This window comes from Dipodomys spectabilis, unplaced genomic scaffold (assembly GCF_019054845.1).
Source record: "Dipodomys spectabilis isolate Male_0828 unplaced genomic scaffold, ASM1905484v1 ptg000179l, whole genome shotgun sequence".
Classification (NCBI taxonomy): Eukaryota; Metazoa; Chordata; class Mammalia; order Rodentia; family Heteromyidae; genus Dipodomys; species Dipodomys spectabilis.
Genome location: NW_024870856.1, coordinates 3,805,934 through 3,830,885, shown reverse-complemented (window position 1 = coordinate 3,830,885; position 24,952 = coordinate 3,805,934). Strand labels below are relative to the sequence as shown.

At 38.9% G+C, this 24,952-nt stretch overlaps 1 protein-coding gene across 2 annotated transcripts in view; it reads left to right on the top strand.

The window, feature by feature from the left end:
• The window catches only part of Trio (trio Rho guanine nucleotide exchange factor), a 319,531-nt gene that overhangs the window by 204,252 nt on the left and 90,327 nt on the right, over positions 1 to 24,952 (top strand). For both annotated transcript variants that reach the window (XM_042695165.1, XM_042695166.1), the window contains exons 28-33: positions 2,253 to 2,345; positions 4,490 to 4,601; positions 6,331 to 6,521; positions 8,367 to 8,468; positions 12,191 to 12,333; positions 12,945 to 13,044. In XM_042695165.1, coding sequence (XP_042551099.1) covers positions 2,253 to 2,345; positions 4,490 to 4,601; positions 6,331 to 6,521; positions 8,367 to 8,468; positions 12,191 to 12,333; positions 12,945 to 13,044 — 741 coding nt within the window. The remainder of the gene's footprint in view (positions 1 to 2,252; positions 2,346 to 4,489; positions 4,602 to 6,330; positions 6,522 to 8,366; positions 8,469 to 12,190; positions 12,334 to 12,944; positions 13,045 to 24,952) is intronic.

The window sequence follows — 24,952 nt, the reverse complement described above, 5'->3', positions numbered from 1 at the left end:
AAACTGCCATTTTTCCTCTATAAAGAAAAGTAAATTTTATTCTTTTTTCTTTTTTTTGGTTGGTTGTGGGGCTTGAATTCTGGGCCTGAGCGTCCCTTAGCTCTTCAGCTCAAGGCTAGTGCTCTACCACTTAAGCCACAGTGCCATTTCCAGCTTTTTCTGTTTATGTAGTGTTGAGAAATCGAACCCAGGGTCTTATGCATGTGAGGCAATCACTCTGCCACTGAGCCACCTTCCCAACTCCAAATTTTATTCTTTTTAATCATTTCGCTTTCCTATTTTAATTTGACATGTTATGATTCTCCCAAGATTATTCACCACTAAAATTTTTTCCCTGTAACTACTAGGATCAGTTAAAAGGTTTTTTAATTATGTTCTGGGTTTTTAAAGATTCTTTTTTAGGAGAATTACCTGTAAAAGGGGATTAAGTTTTTTGTCATAATATACAAAAGTTTCCAGACTTAATAAATAATATGCCAAGTACATTTTGATTGATTATAAGATACATGAATTATGTATATATTGGTGCACATGGCCATGGGAATATTGGACTTACTTTTGTCTTACACTTGTCATGGCCTGGTGTAATAACTGGTCTTAGGAAGTATAGAAAATTGAATGTACTTCATTTCCTACCTTTAAGATGGGGTCTAGCCATTCATACACAGTCAGACTCTAGAAGAATACGCTTAGATGAAGACCTCAAAGGCTTAGCTCTTCTGAATATTTAAAATACTATTTATCAAAATAAATTCCAGGAAATGGAAACATTAGTTTTGGTGGTGGTAATGGTAGTCATGATGGTGGTGTTTGGTTTTGCTTTGGTTGTTTTTTGGTTTTTTGTTTTTTTTTTGTTTTGTTTTTGTTTTTTGTCCTTTGAGTGTTGGGGGAAAAGGTGCATAAAGCGAGGGAGGAAGGGCAAACAAATAAATACAGTCATCATATTCAATATACACTATGTGGAAAATGAACTCTACAACTTGTGGGCAGGAATGGGAAGGGGAAACTAGGGGAAAGTGGAGGAAGGGGTGACATTGTTCAAAATTGAAATATAAAGCCAGGTGCTGGTGGCTCACACCTGTAATCTTAGCTACTCAGGAGGCTGAGATCTAAGGATTGTAGTTCAAAGCCAGCCCAGACAGGAAAGTCCATGAGACTCTTAACTACAATAAACTACTTAGAAAAGGCTGGAAGTGGTGTTGTGATTCAAATGGTAGAGTGCTATTCTTAGGCCAAAGAAGCTCAGGGACAGAGCCTGGGCCCTGAGTTCAAGACTGGCATACACACACACAAACACACACACACACACACACAAATAAAATGCACTCAATACCTGACTTATGAAATGGAAACCCTCTATACAGCACCTTAATAATAATAAAATTGTATTTTAAAAAAGGAAAAAAAATATGAGACCTACCCATTTTAATTATCATTCTTGTAAATGTGACGCTCACTCCCAACCAATTTTTTTTTAATATTTTACTTGCCCTTTATCAGTGGATGAAATCCCCCACCATTGTTATATTCAGACTTCGAATTATTTAAAGCCTTAGCAACGTGTTTGTGGTACATTTAATGTTTAGAATCAAAGACATTCTTAAGGAAGTGGCGCTGTGGCTCAAGAGGTAGAGCACTCGCCTTGAGCTGAAGAGCACAGGGACAGTGCCCAGGCCCAGAGTTCAAGCCCCACGACTGACAAAAAAAAAAAAAAGACATTCTTAAAACCTTTGTCCTGGAACATGTCTTTAGTCATATTAGTCTTGACATGTCACAAGTCATATACCTTCAATACTTGATATTTTATTTTAAAAATAATCTTTCTGGTCTAACATTTTTCTATTCTCCTTCAGTTGCTTTTCTCTGGCAACCAGCATTACTGAAGACCCATTGGGTGATCCTCTTAAATCTGTGTTCTGTTATTGATTCTCAGCATAAAGAATAATACAGGCAGGCTTCACTACTTTTGAAGGAATCCCACCTCGTGTATAAATGACATGTTACGTGGACCATGGACCAATAATGTAGATCCTCCTTTACCTTCATACTATTCTTCCCTTTTCCTGACTAAAGTTTTAGAAGCAGAGAAATTTCTGTTAATATTCTAATAGTCTTTTAAGACAAGAAAACTTTATTGTTTCTGCAGATTTAAGCAATTGTCAGTTCTTTGGAAAATCAGTGTGGAATTAACAGCCATTCAGTTAAATGATATGACACTCTAATAAAGTTTGTATTTAATTTGTTAAATACAGGAGATACAGCAACGGCATGGATTAGCCAATTCTATCTCCTCCTACCTTATTAAACCAGTCCAGCGAATAACAAAATATCAGCTCCTTTTAAAAGTACGTATGAAGAATCTTCAGCCTGCAAAATTCCATGAATTGTATATTACTGTTTTGATGGGGATTTTTTCTAAGTCTTACCACCCTGAATTTTTGGAACTAGCACTTTGCAATTTAGTTTGTTTCATTTACAACCATTTCTTACTCTGCCTAATTTCTTATTGAACATTGCTTGATTGTACACCTGAAGTGCACTGAGTAGTCCTTCTCTGTAAGTTAAAAAGAAATACTAGTGTGCAATTGTCAGGTTTTGATCCTGTAGTAGCCCTAGTCCCCAGCTGTAACATACTGACTATAAACCAGGTACTGTGCTCTGCACTTCGCATATAGTAACATACACCAATGCTCATCTATAACATAGAGACCAGCCAGGGAGCATCAGGAAGGTGTCCAGAATCACCATTGATACTTACCATCCAGGCTCAGCTTTGAACAGTTTCCCATTAACCCAGTTACCTGCCTCATACACTTCCCTCTGCAATTTGTCACACCATGCTTTAAAGAATATAAGTCAAGTTGACCTCTGTTTTTCCTTGATTGTGAATGATTATAACTAAAATCACACTTGTAAAAACCCAGTAAGAATTAGCTTCAACAATACAGAGGTTAAGAAAACTTGTCACAAAAGTATTACATATTATCAATACATATTTTCCTGACTACATAAAAGTCACTTACAGTTTCTGCCTGGTAATGTACCATAATAGTTCTTTGACTGGTGAATTTTAATAAACGTTAAAATACAAAAAAACATTAACTTCAGTGACAGTACTTTATGATCCTGCTATTTTTCTGATGCTATCCTGAATTGTCCTGAATGAATTTTATACTGCAATAAGACCCCTTATATAATAAGAGCCTTACCCTTATTTTAATAAGAAAAACCTAGAAGGAAGTGGCCACACTCTTTCATGCAATACTATTGTGGAGCTTTTCTATTAGGAAAATGCTTTTGTATTTTCTTGAATTTTCCCGTAGTGCTAGGGATCAAATCCAGAGCCTCATACATTGTGGGCAAGTGCCCTACACTGCACTTCTTTCCCAGTCCCTCTTTTGTACTTTTATATTCATGTTTTATTCAATGATACTATTATCACCAGAGAACATGTTGTTATGAATGTAAGTCAGGATCCCAGTATGATTACATTCAAATTTTTCCTGTGCTTTCTAAACTTCTAAAAAAGTGTTTTATTGTCCCCTAAATTTAAGGATTTTGTTTTAGTATGTGGCTCTACTAGCTCATGCTTCAGTTTCTAAACTTTTATTCATTTTTCCCAGATGTTTATTAAGGGGAACAGTCATCAAACTCCCCCATAAGGAAAGTATTCTACCTGTGCAGATAGTCTCAGCCAGTTGAGTTTCAAAGCTGTTTTTTCCCAGTTGCTCAGAATAATCATCTAGTTATAAGTAAAGGTGCTTATTGGATAACTTGAGTTAGTCTAAACTATCCATGCTGAGGTCAGAGATGGCCACAGCATCCTATTTCCCTTCTATTAATTGTTAGGACTCAAAAGACTGTTGTTACTGTTACTGACTAATCATAGTCAGTAATTGATATCCGGGTAAGAAACATCTCCAAGTCTACCAGTATGTGAACTATTCTTGCTATCGTTTACTTAATAATGCATGTTCTTCTTGATAGGCTTGAAACATAGAACTACATGTATAGATACTCCAGAGATATCACCCATTAGAACTTTCCTAAATATCCTATATGCCAAGGAAAGGTGTTTGTCCATAGTGTTCATGCTTGTTACCGTTCTGCTACACAGTATGGCTGGTCCAGAGTAGATAGGCATTGCTTCAGTGATTCTAGAGTTCAGAATCATTCATTGATACATGCTCAACATGGCAGTTGGACTCTAGAGTAGCCATCAGCTGTAACCAGTTATATGTTGCAATACTAATACCTTGCCCTTTTTGAGGCTTAGAGGTTGACAGGTATCCTAATTTCACCTTGAGTGATGACATCATCTAGTTTACTCTGATTTCCTCATTTGAGAAAAACAAACTGAAGCCAGCAATTCATTATTAATGAATTTTATCTTGAAAACCATGGGTTTTCATAGACTCCTTCATTTCTGCAAAGATCATGTTGGAAGGACATTTTACAGTTCTCCCCAGGTTCATTGTTTTTTCTACAGGAGCTGCTCACATGCTGTGAAGAAGGAAAGGGGGAGATTAAAGATGGCCTGGAGGTGATGCTCAGTGTGCCAAAACGAGCCAATGATGCCATGCACCTCAGCATGCTGGAAGGTAACGAGGCTTGCCACACCCCTAACATGCATGTGGATGGTCTCTGCTAGTGCTATTGAGAAGTGGACTTCCTGATCTCCCAGCCTGAAAAGAACTGCTCTCTACTGAGTATTCCCGTAGACTTTGGTGACACTTGCCTTGGGCCACCTAGTCTTTCTGTTAATGGAGGCATAGACGGACAGATAAATCAAAACTAAAATTATGCAAGTTAAAAGAGCTTCTCCCATCTCAGTATACATTGCTGAGCTTTAGACACAGTGGGCACAAAAACTTGCTCATGCAGTTCTATTTGATGTGCAGTATGGTAAAGATAAATAAGATTAAAAATTATAGCAATTTTAATTTTCATGGGTGCTTCTAAATTTCTACAGATGACGATTGTGTATTTAGTAGAACATCACAAAGCTTATATTTATCAGATTGCACAGTATCATTTGTAAGAAATAACCCAAATATTGCTACCCTATGTCATTTCATGGGTAACAGTGAGCTATATATTAGTCAGGGCCTTCAATGCCAGGCAATATTGATTATTCTTTCTTTGAACATATAGCAACTTTTCATGATGCCACCAAGGGTAAGAACTATGGTCCAGTTCATTTCTCTCTGTCCTAGATGTTGTGTTCTGTTGTGCTTTCCCAGCAAGTTGGGAAAGAAGATAGGTAGAAAACCTCTTGGTAGGCAGAGACTACTGGTTGTACACATTGCTTCCCTCACTTGCCCTGGGGGGGGGCGGGGGGGGGGGATGCGCCTGGCTCTTGCAACTTTAAAGGGGTAAGGGAATAACAGTGCTTACTTCTGGTGGTCCTAGCCAGATGGGATAACTCATACCTATAATCCCAGCTACCTGGAAGGTATATAAGTCAAGAGGATAAGGGTTCAAAGAAGCCCAGACAAAAAGTTAGTGAAACCCCCACTTTTATCACCAAGCTTGATAATATGTGCCTGTGATCTGAGCTGTGAGGGAGGATGTAAACCCTACCTGAAAAATAACTGAAGCAAAAAGGGGCTAAGGGTTTGTTCAAGTGGCCTGCTTAGCACCTGAACACCTTGAATTCAAATCCTAGTACTAATACTCCCCTAAAAAAAGGGGAGGCCAAGAGGGGTTTTTTGCTATAGACAAGAGAATGGAAGCAACCTGTGTTCCTGGTGGTCATCTCAACAATAAGAAAAGCAGCCACCAAAACTCATACATGGCCAGGGCAAGGCTAACTTACATATAGTGTTCTAACTTACACAGGATAGGTGGACAAGGACATGGTTGTGTCCAACAGGAGAAAACAGACTGGGGCTTGAACAGATGGCTGGAAAGTGTGTTTATGCTGAAGAAGCAAAGAGAATAAAGACCCAGGCTGGAATGTAGGCACGAGGGAGCCATTTTGAGTGGAAGATATGGTATCATGGAGGAATACTGTAAGGGATGAAGAGCAGAAAGTTCCACCAGGTATCAAGTGGTGTGAATTTTAACTGAAGAGTGAGGGGGTAGAAGCTAAAGAAAAAAAGCTACAAAGAAGCACTGAATTTTTTAATATGAGAAATGTATACAGATTAGTGTTTTAGGAAGAATTATCCTTTGTAAGACAGATCAGTGGTGCAGAGTAGAGTCAGATGGCCAACTGGTCTGAAGTCTTAATCAATGGACATTTTACAAGTGTTGCAATAATAATAATACTTGAATGATTTCTTTCTTTTAATTGGCTTGCCTACCTTTTTTTTTTCATGTTTGTAGGGTTTGATGAAAACATTGAGTCTCAGGGAGAACTCATCCTGCAGGAATCCTTCCAAGTGTGGGACCCAAAAACCTTAATTCGAAAGGGTCGAGAGCGACATCTCTTCCTCTTTGAAATGTCCCTAGTATTTAGTAAAGAAGTGAAAGATTCCAGTGGGAGAAGCAAGTACCTTTACAAAAGTAAATTGTTTGTAAGTATAGGTCTTCAAACTTCTTTTTTTTGTATTTTTTGTGATTTAATAAAAAATGTAATATTGTTCTGGATACTTGACAATGATTTATTCTTCTTGCTCTTTAAAGTTATTAATTACATTTTCTAATTTTTGGAAACCCTCTGTTTTTTTTTTTTTAAAAAAAAGGGTATTCAAACTTCTATGTCTTCAAGTAACACAAGTACAACTTTTGTAAGTGGAGAAAAATTAGTTTGTTTTCTTCAGTTTAATCTCCCAGACTGTTCTAAACTTCTTGTCTTCAGTGAAATTCTCTGTACCTTACCCCTACCCAGCATCCACTAGAGGGCATACTGGAGTTTCATTGACTTAGGAAACCAAAAACAACCCCATAGCACCTAAGCAGGATATGAAAATATTTTATAATTTTTTCTCTCCTGTGTGCTGCGACTAAGCTTTCACTTCATGTAATTAATTTTTTATCTCTAAGCATTAGAATATATTGAACTATAGATTAATGATGTTTGATTTTTTCATTAAAAATAAATATATAAAGTAAATGTACAAATCTTCAGTTCTCATAATAGCAAAATATCATTATTAGAGATGCTATGCTAGCAAAAATAAAGTTTGAAAGACCACATGCCTTCCCTATATGTAGAGACTGCCCTCCTGGAGTGCTCCATTAATGGGTAAAATTCCTATCTAACCCGTCAAAGTGCTTCTGGTGGAAAGCATGCCTGCTGCTACCCTAGCTATGCACTGGCTGGCCCACCCAACCACCTCTACAAAACCACACAGAGGCCAGGCTGGGTAGAGCCATGCCAGGCAATGTGGGGTTAGGGGAACAGAACGGGAATCACTTAAGACTGATGATAAACATAGGTAGATATTTGAATAACTTCTGTTATAAATATTTATTACATCTGTATGTTAACCAAACTCCCCCCCCTCCTGAAAAAAAATGTCCCCAAGTATAGAAATCATCTGAATAATAAATCTGGAATCTATAAATTCAGCCTAATGTTTTTCATGCCAGTTTCTTTGACTGACATGTTTGAGATTCTTCTGGGCCACAGCTTACCTTATGTCATTTTAGCTCATATTCTGACTGGAAAGAAAAAAGTGCAAAGTTGTTGCCTGGTAATTTCCCTAGCTAGCTGAATCTGCCCTTAGAGACTGCGCTAGTCTGTTTTAAAAGGTCATACACTCTTCACTTAATTTATCTTTTAAAAATGAATACTCCCTCAGAGGTCACTCTTTATAGCTCAGGATCATGAATCATTTCCTTAGCTGGAGAAAAGTGCATTAGGGAAAAATTTGGTTGCAGCAGGGAGGGTGGGAGACTTCATGCCCACACTCTGCATATATATCAAAGCAGTTTTATCTCTTAGCCCTTAAAATTACTGCTGAAATACTAAAAGTTAATATCATTGACAAAGAAGTAAAAGAGAACCAAACTGTTAAAGCATTTGCTTCTGTGAGGATACATGATAATGCCAGTAATTCATGGTGGCTGCTTTAACAACTAGGAAAGACTTACTTTGTTTGTAAGATTGAAAATTGTCACCTCTTGATTTCGCATTAGGATATTCAGATCTTCTGGTTTCCTTCTGGATGTTCTGCTTATAGACATGTATTGAGATCTCCACAAGTGGGCAGGACTTGAAAGATGAAACCACCTTAGTTTGTGGTAGGAACAGAATTTCCTCATTTTTACCAAAAAGAGGTCTGATATTACCAATTAATGCAAAGGAATTAGTTGTTATAGCCTGTCATGACCATAAAAAGCCCAAGCTCTTTTGCTGTTCTACATCCTGGGAGCATTTTACTGTCACCTAATTCTGTAATTGTCTTTTTACTCAGACTTCAGAATTGGGGGTTACAGAACATGTTGAAGGAGATCCTTGCAAATTTGCACTGTGGGTTGGAAGGACACCAACTTCAGATAATAAAATCGTCCTTAAGGTATGTTCATTTAAAGCTGAGAGAGATGCGGTGTAAAACTTATTGTGACTGAGAAATTTTATTTTTCTTTTTGCTAAAGCATATAGGTTTCCATATGGTTTGTCCTATTTTGTGTTCTGTTGAGATGGATGACTACCACAAAAGAAAAAAAAAGTGGGAAAAAAGTAAATTTAGTACTCTCATGATGAAGTAAATTTTTGCTGTTGGAGAGCAAATAAAGGAAGATCTTTTCAAATTTCTCCTGTCATTGTAATTTTAGAAATTATTAGTTGATAAAGTATACTGTAGACACCTGTGTAATTATTCTAATAAAGTATTAACGTATGCTATTGAAAATAAGATATTAAAGATCTGCAGAAAGTTTTCTGAGGCATGAGACAGACCAACAATTCTCAATGCACACTTGACCCTGAATTTCCAAAGGGGGGAAAATAATAAAACCTCTTCCTGTGCATTTGTGAGGACCTTTGGCAGGATGTTTGGTCCAAATTCAAGAGTCTTCATGGGGTTGCTGCTCATGTCTTTCTAGTTTGTGAGCAAAGATACAGGGGGTATGAGTATCAGGAACAGGGTTTGATACTGTTACTTGAGTTTCAAAAACACAAAAGGTGCTTTTAGATAAATAGTCTTGAGGGAGTAAAATATCTTTGAAAATTTAACTTAAAGTCTGTTTTACTTGTACCAAACTCTGCAAAGAATACCAAATAACTCTGAGGGTGTCTTATCAATTACTGCCTTTTCTATTTGAAAAAATAAACATGGAGTTGTCTTCTTTAGCCATCTGGAAAGACCATTAGTGGCTTTAGGATGTTCATGGGGAAGATGTAGCAAATGGTTTATAGAGAGTTATTGGATTTGTGGGGGAGTATTGGAGAAGAACCTCAGTGTGTAAGGGGGGGTTAATGTGTGAACTTGCATGTAAGCCATTGTGTGTCTTACATTGTTTTAAATTTCTATTAGATATTTGCAGAAACTCTTGTTATTCATCTGTACATTGCTCTTTTAGAGATTATACTTTAGAGACAATGAAACCATTATGTTTGTAAGGTCTTGTTTTCACATGAGATGAATGATTTTCAGTCAGTATGATTGTGAAATCCATATATTCTCTTAAGTACTGTCATAAAGCCTTGTTTAATAGAAATGGCTCTGATGGGTGTATTTTAAATAATGGATTGTTTCTAAGGTATAGAATTATTAAAGTATATTTAAGTCCTTAAAAATTTCCAATTTATCTTAAGAATCCAGGAGAGCTGCAGTGGCAAATGTCAAAGACTCTTCGAAGAAACACTGCCAGATATGGAGTGATTAGGATGTAAATAAAACATTCATGATACAGTTGAAAAATACAACTTTCTGTGGGCTTTCCCAGATGAAAATTTTCTGGGGAATTGTAGTACCATTTTCCCAGCTTCTAAAAAGGGATGAGAACAAATGAAAGGAACATTAATATTTGAGGTGTTGGTGGTGGAGATAGTAATGGAAGTGAGAGTGGAGGAGATACTTGTTAATGATGACATAAATATAAGTGGTGATAGATTTTGGTGATGGTGGTAGAGATGGTAGATAAGATGTATAGATGGTAATGAGATGTAAATAATGGTAGTATGGATGGTAACACTAGTGACAGTAAAGGGGGAATAATATAAATGTCGAGAAGGGCTCAGGAAGTGGTGGTAGAGATGGTGACAGCAGAATAAGTAAATGGCGTAGCCTCTGGTATAGTAGTCGTGGTACAGAGGTGCTGGTATAGATAGAGGTATAATGATAATGGAGGTGATTACAATCATGGTAATGACAATGGTGGTGATGGCCTAGGAGTTGCAAAACAAAATTTGAGGTTTTTGGGTTTTTTTAACCATTGTATATTTTGGAAAGAAGAATTGTATCTCTAAATCCTCACTTAAAGCAGTTTGAAGCTGGGTGCTGGTGGCTCATGCCTGTCATCCTAGCTACTCAGGAGGCTGAAATCTGAGGATCGTAGTTCAAAGCCAGCCTGGGCAGGAAAGTCTGCGAGACTCTTATCTCCAATTAACCAACAGAAAATCAGAAGTGATGCTGTGGCTCAAGTGGTAGAGCGCTAGCCATGACCTGAAGAGCTGAGGGACAGCGCCCAGGCCTAGAGTTCAAGCCCACGACTGACAAAAAAAAAAAAAAAAAAATAGTTTTGAGTTTACATTGAGTATGAAATAAATATTCCTTTCTCTCAGGCTTGTGGTACTTTTTACTTGACACTTTAGTTTGAGTTATCTTTCTTTTATTATCTCTGAAAAAATTAGCTACATCTAATTATTCTCTAAATATATTGATGAATCCATATGAGAATTTTCTTCATTTCTATACTCTGGTTGATTGTTTACAAACTCTTCCTAGATATTATTCGTTGTTTAATCACCAAGTATTAGTTTGATGTGTTTAAATCCCAATAACTCTCTAATAGTCTTCCCAGTTACTACTCTAAATAACTTTGAAGACATATTATCTGATGTACATGTTTTATATTGAAGGGGAAATTATCTGTTTCATTTTCTTTCCCAACATGAGTTTTGTTTTTCCGTTTTCAAAACAAGTTTTTTGGTGAGAAGGGTACGTTCCCCTCCCTTCATGATCTCATCTATGATCCCACTAACAATTACATTCATCATCTACAAGGAATGATGCTTTTATCACAGAAGGAAGATGGTTTTCTGTAAGAAAGTTAGAAAGCTGACATTAATGCCTAGAGCATGTAAGAAGAAATGAAAAACAAGTAGAGCCTATGTTGCCACCTGCCTTTGTTCCCAGAATATTCCCTAAGGACTTATGTGTGCCTTCCCAGAGAACCTTTCCTTGTTGTTAGGAGGTAAGATCCACCTCAAGTGACTGGCAGTTTTGTGGTCTTGAACACATTTCTCAGTGTACCCACCCCTAAGTTCTTCGATTAAAGGAGGATAACAGATCCCCTCTTCAGAGTTCCTGTGGTTGTGAAATACCCTGCCTGGCAGTGTGGAGGGCCTGCAGCTACCATCCCAGAGTTCAGTGGGTGAGGAAGCAGTGTTGTGGGGTTTGCTCACTTTTCCTGCTCAAAGTATACTGATAGTGAGCAACACCATCTGCTTAAGTAGTCTTAGCAACCTTTTGTTTGGGAATAGCTGTTTTTACATTTCTCTTAAGGCTGGTTAGCAGGTCTTAAAATAAGCCAGGTACAGTAATTCACATATAGTCCTAGCTACTCAGGGCGCTGAAATATGAGCATTGTGGTTCACAGCCAGTTCAGGCAGGAAAGTGCATGAGACTCTTTACTCCAATTAACCACCAATAAGTCAGAAATGGAGCTGTGGCTCAAGTGGTAGAACATTAGCATGAGCAAAAAAAGCCCAGAGACAGCTCTCAGGCCCAGGCCATGAGTTCAAGCCCCACGTCTAGGACCAAAAAAAAAAAAGGTAAAATAAAATTAGTATTGGAAGTGGCGCTGTGGCTCAAGTGGTAGAGCACTAGCCTTGAGCTAAAGAGCTGAGGGACAGTGCCCAGGCCTAGAGTTCAGGCCCCATGACCGACAAAAAAAAAAAAATTAATCTTAATTTAAACTACTTAAAATTAGTAATGTTGGCAATGAAACAAAGAATGCTTGCTTTTCTGCTGAGTTCTTTTGGAAATGAGAAACTCAAGGAATGCAAGAGACATGCATAGCTAGTTTCCACATGTGGTTGGTTGATTTACTGCATTCTTAACATCTTGTTCAGGCTTCTAGTATTGAGAACAAGCAGGACTGGATAAAGCACATCCGCGAGGTCATACAGGAAAGGACAGTCCATCTGAAAGGAGCCCTGAAGGAGCCCATTCACATCCCCAAAACAGCACCAGCCACAAGACAGAAGGGAAGGAGGTAAGTACCCATGCATTTGGGGCATTCTTGTAAGTATCCTTGTTTGATGGAGAGAAAACAAAGCAGTTAGCTTACTATGACTCTCAAGAACTTTGAGATATATGTTTTAAAATACTAAGTATTTGATTGGTTACTCTTAGTGATGACAAGGCTTCTTTTAAGACAGGAAGTTGCACTGGCAAATGAAAAGCTTTGTACAATTTCCTCATTGTTTTCCTTGTCCCTGCTATTCTGTGCACATGTGTAAATCATACACATGGTCTTGGTCAAGTTACAAAACGTCTATAGACGTTTTTGTTTTCTCATTTTTAAAATGAAAATGATTCTATTTTTTTTTATTATGGTGAGACTTCAGTGGAATGTTATATGTTAAACACTTAGCACACCTAGAAAAAAACCTGTGCTCAATACAAAGTGTTGGATTATCAATAAGAGAATGTTAGTGGTATTTTCACAATAAAATTTTTTTAAAAAATAAAAAAATGAGAATGTTGGAAATATTTGTAATTAATATATTCAGCAAATCTGTTATTTCTTCAGTGACTGAAAAAGTGATCTTTACCAGTCCAACAGTGGCAACTTCCATACTGAAAGTTTCTTTGTGTCACCAGGGATGGAGAGGACCTGGACAGCCAAGGAGACGGCAGCAGCCAGCCTGATACAATCTCCATTGCCTCCCGGACATCTCAGAACACACTGGACAGTGATAAAGTGAGCTACCACCTACACTACCTGTGGGGCAGCTAGGGTAGATTTCTCTCTAAACATGGCAGGTGTTCAACACCATTTTCAAATAGTCTGTAGGCCCCCATAGTGAAGGTTGGAGTGAGACTACTTTAGCCCTGAGGATTCACCAGATACCACTCAACCCTTCCCAGCCAGTCACAGGTTTTTGTTAGGATATTCAAAAACATTAGTCTTTAAATTTAAGCTTTTATATTTTCTTCTCATGCTGAAGAACCTATTGTTTAAGATATAGTCTAACACTGTAAGAGTGGAGCTTCTGAAGCTGTAGTAGGAGTGCTGACATCTCCAGGATGGGCCTAATTGCCCCCTCAGAACTTGGGGTGCACAGAAAAATGTGCTAGAATTGGCCTGCAGCAGTGATAACCCCTGAAAGAAAAACATTTATATTCATATGGCTTCTTCAAAAGTGGTTTTGCTTGATAGTTTTTTTTTTCAAAATCATGTAAAATAAATTGATACCACAACTTAAAATCCTGGATTTATAAGAGAAACATAAGACCCAGAATTAAGGACATATATTTTGATCAAGTGTTCTGTTCCTAAGATGAGGGGTCTACTCTTTTTACCAGAATTCTAAGTCTGTATTCAATTAATTATTAGCAGAGGGGGATTTATTTAAGTTGTAGTTAGTTTAGAATTCATCAATTTCTCAGTGTATGATGCAAAATATTCTTTGTTACCTGAGACCTGAGTCATAGCAAACAAGCTTTCCTATCTTGAGAAGTAACTGGGAGTACTGGGGGATTATTATTTTGGATGGCCCTGTAGTAGATCATTTCTTACTCAGTTTTGCAGAATGAAAAGGACATGAAGTAAGTAGATTTAAAAGTCTGCTTTGCTACAGCATTTCATTTTCAAAATACTTAGTGTGAATAATTGGGGCTTTTTTTTCATTCTACTTTTTGATTGTACAAAGTCCTTAAAATTATGTCACATAACAAGAATAGAGAATTTTTTTAATGTCTTGTTTTGTTCACAGTCTATGTATTAGCACTCAGAAGGTATTAATTTAGGGCTGGGAAGGTGGCTTAGTGGTAGAGCGCTTGCTTTGCATGCATGAGGCCCTGGGTTCGATTCCTAAGCACCACATAAGCAAAAAGAAAAAAGCCGGAAGTGCCGCTGTGGCTCAAGTGGTAGAGCGCTCGCCTTGAGCTGAAGAGCTGAGGGACAGCGCCCAAGCCCAGAGTTCGGGCCCCACGACCGGACCCAAAAAAAAAAAAGAAGGTATTAATTTATTTCTTCCTAGCAGTAATAACAAGTAAGATAAATGACATTTTCACGCATTTGGTGCCTAAGAGCATTTCTCCCTAAGGCCCATCCATAGCCACGTACTTTTCAAAAATACAGTTGAAACTTGGAAACATTTTATTGTAGTAATACCAATTATTTTGGAGAGTCGTTTTTTGTTTCTTTAATAACTGAGGGGTTGAGTTGCCTAGTCAGTGCATCATGAGACAGACATTACAGTTGCTAAGGATAAAGTGATGGCTGCTGACATGCAGGTAATTTCTTGGTTGCTCTTTGAGAATCACCTTCATAGTCCAAGTTTACATTCTTAGAAGGTGTGTTTTCACTGGGCACTGATGTCTCTTGTCTGTAATCCTAGCTAGCTACTTGGGAGCCTGAGATTTGAGGACCAACGTTCAATATAGGCAGGAAAGTCCTTATGAGACTCTTATTTCCAGTACACTACCAAAAAGCCAGAAGTGGAGCTGTCACCCAAGTGCTAGAAGTGGTAGAGCACTAACCTTGAGCAGAAAAACTCAGGGACAGTGCGTAGGCCCTGAGTTCAATCCACAGGAGACCAGCACTGAAGGCAAAAAAAAAAAAAACAAAAACGATGTTTCCATGGATCTACCTGGGTTTTCCCTGAAATAAGTTTATAAGTTCATAATCATTTTATTCATAAGTCATAATGTAAAAAGTTAGATCTTGGGAGGTTGACCTAGAAAGCAAGGTCATTTTTTTTTTAGGGAGTACCATACAGATAAGAGGGTTGCTGTGGGAGTCTGGGAATGCCCCTCTATTCTATAAGGGGCTCTTGAGTCTGCAGCTTGTTATACACTGCATATATTTATATGCAGTGCCTACTATCAAGTGAAGAATTCATCCCCAACCCTCAAAGTGTGAGAGACATGTGCAGATTAGAAATCATAAGGAAAAGTTTCTATTCTGGAGTTTGGAATAATAAAACTAGGAGTATCTCAAGTCTATTATAACATGATAGGGCTTACATGAACTTGAAAAAGCAATTTCTGTTTATAGTCAGTATAAAAGACAAATCACTACCAAAAGTATAGGTTTGCAGAAATGGATCATTTTATCCTAGGATCTACTGGGATATTAGAATTTAAAAATCCTGTCCTTTGAATATTTTATCTGTGAAGATAGCTGACCAGTTTCCTCATCCAATGCATTTTCTCACTCAGCCATACTCAACCTAGCAATCTTGAAGTAGTGATGTGGTGACATGTATTTCCTTTAATACTTGTCACTGAGACCAGAGGTCTTCTTAACAGGCTCTGAAGTGCAAAAAAAAAAGATAACACCTCTGCCTAAGTATAAGAATTCACTAGCCAGGTGCTGGTGGCTCACACATGTAATCCTAGCTACTCAAGAGGCTGAGATCTGAGGATCACAGTTCAAAGCCAGCCCAGGCCGAAATGTCCATGAGACTCTTCACTAAGCCACCAGAAAACTGGAAGTGGTGTGGCTCAAGTGGTAGAGTGCTAGCCTTGAGCTGAATAGCTAAGGGACAGTGCCCAGGCCCAAAGTTCAAGCCCCACATCCAACAGACAAAAAATAAAAATTAAAAAAAAAGAATTCACTTGCTGTTTTCAGTTCTGCGTTTAAGATTAATGAATGATCTTGTACTCAAGAGAGATTAGACCCTAACAAAGAAATGTGTTTGTTCCCCACTGAGTTTATGTTTGTGTTTGCTACTTTTTAAAGGCTTTCTTTTAGTACTTGCCCTATTTGTGGTTCTCTGATAGAACATTTCAGGGTCAGTAGATGACTTGAGAATGTATTGTGAAAATTAAGACTTGCCTCCTGCAAGTCAGTATGTGAAGTGCTTTGTTTCTATGAACAAAGCTTATCCACCACCCACCCTTTTCCCCAGGAACAGCAACTTTTTCTGAGTCTCAAGGTTCTCTCTACCCAGCATATTTAAGGTTTAAGCAACCTCTGATGGTGTGGGCAGATGGTCTGGCAAGCGAAGTTAATGACATTTTGCATGTTCAACTTAATTTATGTCATGTCTGTTGTGAGTTAGTCCTTATCATGGAATTTGGTTTCATTTCAGAAATTGGGTGGGGTGATGGGCTTTTGTTTTTTTTTTCTCTGTCTCTTGGAGAATTCTGAGAGAAAAGTTAGTTATCTGCCAGGGCTGTTAATAATCTTCAGATGAAGCACAAAAGGTTTAGGATAAGAGCATTCAGCCCCTGCCCCCACCCCTTTCCAGGGAGCCATGTCAGCAGAGTTCTGCTGTGCTGCTCAGGATATAAACTGCAGATTCTGTGAGCAGATTTCTTACTTTGAGGACATCAGTTTTAAATATTCCGTCTTTTTGTTCCCAAAATGAGTTTAACTCAATTCTTGCTGATATTCATAGCACTTGGGCTGACAAAATGATCTTATGAAAATATAATTTGAGTTCCAAAACAATCAAATGGTTTCCAGATTCTTATCTCATCTGTCCTGAGTACATCTCCCTAAGGTAAGGAGGAAAGGGCTGAGCCCGCCCCAGGGCACTGAAAAGATGAGGCAGATGAAGCCAAGGCTAGAACTGGAATGTGGTTGAGATCAACTGTCATCTTCCAGAACTTATTGTTTCATACTAGAGCTGAATATGGAACTAAATTTGTTCCATGTGTTAAAGAAGTGGTTTCATTTTAATTTTTTTTAATTCTTTGCCTTATTAGTCTGTGATCATTTAACTAAAATTTATGATAGGAGAAAAGCAGTGTGAGGCTGGGGCCATAGCTCAAGCATTATGGTGCCTGCCTACCAATGTAAGGCTTGAGTTCAAATCCCAGTTCTGCTTAAATAATGGGGAGGAGAAGAGCTAAGAGAGATGGGAGAGGATAGATCAGAGGAAAGGTAGGGAAGGAGACGGGGAGGAGAGACAATGACACCTAAGTAAAATGAAGTGTCCTGCCAAAAAGGTAGCCCACACCCAAGGAACAGGGCCACTTGAAAGCAGTCCTGGGACCTATGGTGACACAGTTCTTTCTATGGAGGGAAGAATTCAATTGAGACTGATAATCTGCGTCAACTCCACCTAAGCTCATAGCATGAATATAACGAATCCACAGTTGTAGTTATTTCTTTTTTTTATTCTTTTTTTTCTTTTTTTACCAATAATGAGTTTGAGCTCAGTAGTTCTCACTCATCACTCTTTCCACTCCTGCTCAGCTCTCTTCCTATACATGGTTGGGCTCTACCACCTGAGCCACAATTCAGTTTTAGCTTTTTGCTGGTTAATTAGAGATATGGGTCTTCAGGATTTATCTGTCTGGGCTGGCTTCAAACAGCAGTCCTCAGATCTCACCCTCCTGAGATCTCAGCTAGGATTACAGTGAGCCACTAATGCCCAGCTTCATATTATTCTTCATTCATGCCAAAGACATGAACTTAGGTGTCATTTGAAAAGCCAGCTTTTTCTGTCAAATGATGTCCTATATACTACAAAAACTTGGTTGGACATCTGTGAATTATAGTCAAGTTAATCTGTAAAAATATATATCAGTTTTTAAATGCTGGCCTTCGCCTGAGAAGTACTGCATTCTTTGTGCCTGCGCTCTGCAGTTTGAGCTCAGTGCTCCTCCTGCTTTTACTCAGAGGGAAGGTACTTGACTTCCTAACCTCTTCAGTTTTGCATTTTCCAGGACCTCATGTAGGTTTGCTGATATAAGCACAGAAGTGAGTCATTTAATTCAGAAGTCTTCACAGAACAGAGCATGGTTTTCATCTCCTCAGAGTACTAAGATCTCAGTTGATATTTCTGTGCTCAAAGTATACATAGAAGTAATGGAGAGTTATGTAGTATGTCAGAGAGCTGAAGGTTGAGAACAAGGATGCATTCATCAACAGACCTCTAGTTTCTGTGTGGCCTCTGTACCACAGCAGCTGGTGATCTTGTACAAACTACCTAACTGCTCTGGGCTTCAGTTTCCCTATCTACTCATGGGAATAATGATGCTACTCCTCTCATCAGTCTGTGAGACTGCATCTAGAGCAGTGGAAGAAAGCCCTGTATTAGCTGTCTGTGTGTGTCTTTGTGGTAAGAATGGTTGCCTACTTACTCCCTGTTGAACAGTTGGTCTTGGTTATTATTTACTGTGATCTAACTTTCCTCTAACTGGACATTCAAGAGACATAGTGGATTTAGAAGCTAATTGTTAGGATCTGGCATCTGTCCCAAGAATGAATTGTTCAGTTTTAGTGCCTGGCATCATTTACTTTGGTGACTCACCAGCAATATACTATGTATTGAACTGGCACAGTTACTACAGAAGATGGAGACTTGATTATAGCATTTCGTAGCTAATTGTCTCCATAGGCCCATACAGAGAGTATTCACAGGGTAGGTCCCCTAGCTCACAGTTTTGACCACCACCGTGAGCTTTTTGTGATGTTTGTTTCTTCCTTTTGCCAATCTTTTTTTTTCCCTGTTGTTCTAAGCAACTGTAACTTTTCATAGTATTTTCTTGGCTAACTTCTTAACTACTCTCATAAAACCACAAAATAAATGTAGTCTTTGATAACTTTACCCAATCAAAAAATTCCCACAGTGAAGTACAAAGACATATCTAAGACAAGACAGATTTTTTTTTTAACAAAATAAAGTTTGATTAAGAGATACAGTAAATTAAAAATGTTTATAAAAATGATGGGTCACTGAAAAGTGCTTCTCAGTGTAAGTTTTACATGCCATGGTCAGGGTTACTACTGAAGGCAGTGCTGAACCTTGGTTTGGTCTTAAGGCAGGAGCCCAGGTGACAGGGTAATGTTACTTGGTTAATGTTAGTTCTTTAGAATCACTTCCCTCCTTAAAACTGGAAAAGAAATCCAGAAAATAGGTTTCTTTGGGTGAAATTATCTTTAAAAGTTTCTTGCTTTCCAAAGCCTAGAACTACACAAAAATTGAGATTTTTCTTTCAGCCCTCATTCCTTTCTGTCCCCCCCCCCCCCCCCCCCCGCCCAGACACACACACACACACACACACACACACACACACACACACACACACACACACACACACACACACACACACACACACACACACACACACACACACACACACACACACACACACACACACACACGAACAGAGCTGTTAATTACTAAGTACCACCTGCAGCTCCTAGACAGCACAGCACAGTACAGCACAGCACAGCATCTCTCATTCTAGTATGTTAGAAGTGAGGGGAATGTGGTCTCCTTCTTCAAACTCTTTTAAGCCCTGTGTATATGAGCTGTCCTTACTTGATTTTACCTCTAACATTTAAAGTTTGACTTGGGGCTGGGAAGGTGGCTTAGTGGTAGAGTGCTTGCCTTGCATGCATGAGGCCCTGGGTTCAATTCCTCAGCACCACATAAGCAGAAAAAGCCAGAAGTGGTGGTGTGGCTCAAGTGGTAGAGCGCTAGCCTTGAGCTGAAGAGCTGAGGGACAGCGCCCAGCCCCAGAGTTCAGGCCCCACGACCAACCAAAAAATAAATAGAATAAAAATAAAGTTTGCCTTTTTACATCTAATATTTTGTTATCGTTCATGCATAACTCACCGAGGGAGGCTTTACAAAATTTCTTTTCACATCAGAAAACCAGTATGTTGTCAGAGCAGAAGTAATATCCCCAAATACTGCAATCACTAATTCTTTTGTAGACAAAATTTGAGTCTCAAGACTCAAATTTTGAGTCTTCTAAACTGATGGTTTTGAAAAATATTTTCTGGTCTTTTGTTGTTGTCACTACTTTTTTCCCCCCATTTTGGTTAAAAAGCTATAACAAAATTTATAATCTTAACCATTTTTAAGTTTTGTGTGTACCTTGTGTGAAAAAGCCTATCACAGTAGTCCTCATGAACATTTCTCCTTAAACCTGGTTTTACATAACCATCGTTGGCATTGGTATGAGTATGAGAGGCCTGTTATTTGTATTGTTATGATGGCTGCTGATCAGCCCCGCTTCTTCCCTGAGGCTGCCCAGCAGTGGTAAGAATCCAGGGTATAATAACATTTATTCAGGGAACTGTGCTGGCTGCCTGTGGTTGCCTTTTTGAGTGTGACCATCGCCAATGATGCAGCTGTACTCTGTAATCCCCTTTAACCAAGTAATCATTTTTGGTTTTCTCTGTGTGAAACCTTCACAAAACCACAGGACCCTTTTGTGGGCTTCTAAATGTAACTGACTGAAAGGTATGGGGTATGACTGCTATACAAGAGTTGATATATTTTGTTCTTTAGGGGAATAATGGCTTCTATTAGACTACATTCCTTTTGAATTGTTCTTACAGAATTGGCCAGATATCCACCTGTAAAATCTTCAACCCATTAGTCTTTATGTTCTTATAATAGAATCTTTTTCAAGTCAGCCCACTACACCATTATAAGCAAACTCTCTCCTGCAGCAGAACTTGCTCAGAATTCATCTTGGAGTTTGATAAGTCAACTCAGGTGTTTGCTATTGTCCATCAGGGATATACGTTCTTATAACAGAAAACTGCCTCATTATAGTACATGAGGGTGTCTGTGTTGTGGATCAAGGGAAGGCCAAGTCCACCTGTGAGAAATCCGACGGGTCTGTTTTAAATGTTAACATTGTTAAAAGTTGAGGCAAGGCAACCATATGACTAGGTTTCTTTGGAAAATACAGAAAGTAAAATTCTGTTTTGGTTGTTGAATATTCATTCCTTTGGGTGAAAGACAGCCATTTATGTTCAGTCATCCTGGAGAGAATTCAGACTATTGCTAATTATCCATGGTCTGGGTCATTGATGCTCCCTGCCAGCCCAGCTGGAGGAGGGCAGTGGTCTTATCTTAGGAAGAAGCACATAATGGATGGTATCTGTAGCCCATGACCTAATTAAAGCTAATTTATTGCCATATATATTACTTACCACATTAATATCTTTAAAATGAAAAGCTGGAAGATTTTATAATCTCTTACGTGAGTTTTGTAAGTTTAATGTCAATGGTGGAATGGGTAACATTCCTAAGCTACATGCATATCATAGAAGTCTATAAAATATATAAAAGTAAAAAGGATACTGTGAAGTCTTTAATGAAATATAGCTGGAAAAGGAAAATGAGATTTTAAACTAGCTAAAATGGCATAAGCACTCTTATGAGCAAAATAAGGTAGAAATGACTACATAACCAACCTACTGATACACAACATGTCATCTGAACTTCTACAGTTAGGAATTTAATTCTTCTTAAAAAGCGGTAGTCATGCAGGGCACCGGTGGCCTCACACCTGTAATCCTAGCTGCTCAGGAGGCTGAGATCTCAGGATTGCGGTTCAAAGCCAGCCAGAACAAGAAAGTCAGTGTGACTTTCTCCAATTAACAACCAAAAGACCCAGAATTGGAGCTGTGGCTCAAGTGATAGAGCGCTAGCCTTAAGGAAAAAAAAAAAAAAGCTCAGGAACAGTGGCCAGGCCCTGAGGTCAAGCCCCAGGACTGACACACACACACTACATTGCTGCCTTGAAATAGTTATTACAAATGTTCTTTATATCAAAGATTTTTTTTTAATTAACAAACTTCTTAAAGAGATGTTTCCTAGCAAGAAGCTTAAAATATTTATATTTTTAGGTGAAGACAGAAACACAAAGGACAGCTTTTCTCTGAGAAAAACATACATTTAATTCTTCCTTTAATGATAATGGCTATCATTTCTCCTTATAGACAAAGACAGCTGGCTAATTGAGAAATGCAAATATATATTATACTGGTAATTTCAGCACTGTTTGAAATATTTTCTGGGACTGAGTTTTGTCAACAAATTCTGGAAAGCCTTTAAGATTTTTTTTTTTTAAACTCAGTATATGAATCTTTGTCAGAACAGGCGTGGTTTTCATTTCTTACGCTTGGTCAAGTACACATATGTTTCCAATCACTTTTGGTTACTCTGTTAGGAACTTATTTAAAAAAAAAAAACACTAAATCTGTTCCAGAAGTAAAGTCTAGCTTAATTTTCCCTCCTGAGCACCTCTTCTTCCTTTCTTCCCTTCTTTCATTCACGAACTCCTCCTCAGCTTAAGCTGTCTAAAGTTGCTAAGAATCTGAAAAGGAAAACAGGCACAGAGGTAGAACAAAGCAGGCAAGCCTCTCCCATTTCCATCCCCCATCCAGGATCCGTGCATGCATATCAGGGAGCCAGATGTGAGTGAGGATTAGGTACCAATGGGCTCTGGGAATGGCAGGCCACTGTAGTTTGGGGTTTATTGACTGCTATGTTTTTCCTGGAACAGAAAGTGTTTCTCCTCTCTCTGTTAACAGAGGTAGCTACCTCCATAATCTGGGGTAGGTTCTATAGAGAACTCTTCCAGGTTGGGCCTCCGCTTGGCACCTTTGATTGTTAAGAGGCAAGTATAGAGTTTAGCATGATTTTCTCACATAAAAATTTGAAAATTTAATAAGAAATGTACTCGTTATCTTGCCCATGTAATTGTAACCCCTCTGTACAGAATTTTCACAATTTAAAAAAATTGAAAATTTAGAAGGGGATTAAACATTTGTGGATGTTTTCTTTGTGGCCTAACAAAGGTCATTCCTTTTTACGGTCATTAACATTTGATCCTGGAAGGGTTTTATTTTGTTCTTTGTGATTCTTTTTCTGAATCACCAAGTTTTCTGTTAAGAAACAGACTTTTAGAATAGGAGGATCATCGGCAGTGCAGATCAGGACAAGGTGGTAGGTAGTATGCAGTCCTCACCACTGGGCAAGTAACCCAGGATGCAACTCAGGAGTATGAGCCACTGGAGGATGCACAGAGCCCTAGTGCTCTGAGCGTGCATTTGTATGACTCTCTGGACAGGATTTCCAGCATGAGGCATGGCCACTCCTCTTTTTTCCTGAAAGACACTTTCACTTCCCACAGCTCTCAGTCCCCAGTTTGCTAGAAGCTTCAGTGGCTGTCACCCCTCAGGTAACACGGACCCCTGGGCCTTGTCAGCTGGAATTCAGGCATAGTGATCCTGAAGTTATAGAGGGAAAAACCATGTTTATACTGTTTTTCAGTGTCATTGCCCTCACTGTTAGCAAACTTGAGTAAGCATTTGAATACTTGTGAGAGGCAAAGAACATACAAAATGCAGAGCAGGCTTTCGTAGGAGCTCCACTGTTCACCACCTGCTTTGTACAAAGCTGTATGTTTGCCATTCTTGACACTTAAAGCTCGGTCAGTGGTGACCAAGACTAGTCTCATCTCCTCCCTTATGAGTAAGCATAAACGGACCTACCTTCTGGTAATGAGGAAAGAAACTACACATGCACGTACACAGACCTCACTTTTTAACTAAATACAAGTTGTCACTGGCCAAAACCCTGGGAACAAACTCCCCAGAGGACTTAGACTCGATGGGGACTCTGTGTACAGTAGTAGACCAAGTACATTCAGAACCCAACTAACACATGGACACTTTTAGCAATGAGCACATGAACCTGGCAGGGTGGGTGGGATCAACCCATTGTGGGAACTCGGAGTCCAATTTCAAAGCATTTGGCCCTAAGAGTTTGAACAGGAGGGTCCAAATTTTGCAGAGGTCACTCTGGTTGTGGTATTGAGGTGGCCTGGGAAGGGACCATGTATCTGTCAGGTAGGCCACTCAGGAAGTCACGATAGAAATACAGTGTTAGTGCGCAGGGAAAAGAAATAATCAGAAAGCCACTCTGGAGTCCATTTAACTCATTTGGAGGAGGAAAGAGGAAAGAGTAAGATTTGTTTAGCTTTGGTAGTTTGCTAGTGATACCATCACCCAAGAGACACCATTAGAGGAAGAACAGATGGGAGTGGGGACATAATGAGTCATGTCCCAGCCTCACATGTGGGAGGGAGAGCAATATGTGCCAAATTGCCCAGCAGGAATCAGTAGCTGAGATGTGGCTGGAGAACCCACATGGGTACATGGAGAAACAGAGACAGGACGTGAGGACAAGGAGACAGTCACTTAATTCTTACATAGATGCCAGTCAATCCTGTCCCCAAGGAGCTTACAGCCCAAGAGGAGACACACTAGCATACAAACCCTGCATGGCCAACAGTAAGGAAACCATACTCTATCTTTTCGGAGTTGACAGATACCAAATGGTAAGAGGAAAGGAGAGAAAGAAAGGCATTTCAGGTTGAACGATTAGCACAAGCAAACTTGTGATGGCCAGAAGATGGGTCCAAAGTCTGAAGTGCCTGATGTGACTCACCAAAGAGAGGTGTGACATTTTATGAGTTCCAAACCTCTTTTTTACCTGAGGCAGTCTCTCTCCCTCCTCAGAAAGTGCTATATAGTTATTTTTTTTAACTTATAGCAAACTAGTAAGTACTTAAAGGCTACTGGGGGTTATTGTGAACTGTGATAAAAATGGAATACAATGCAGGAATGGGGAGAGAGCCCCCCCCAAGGATCCTAAGGAAGAGGTTTCAGGGTCACCAGCCTTGTGGCCTTTTGTTTCTTGTTCTTGGGTCTGATTCCTTCTTATTTCACATGATGCTCAGTCTCTGTGGCCCTCCCAAGTTGGGAGTGCTCCATTACCATTCCAGAGCAGAGATTTGAAGTAGAACGTTGTCCCATTTTATCATCATATCTCACAGTAATTCTCTAGCCTTTCAGCAGTTTTCATGAGTTAGCTGTAAATTGAAAAATGAGT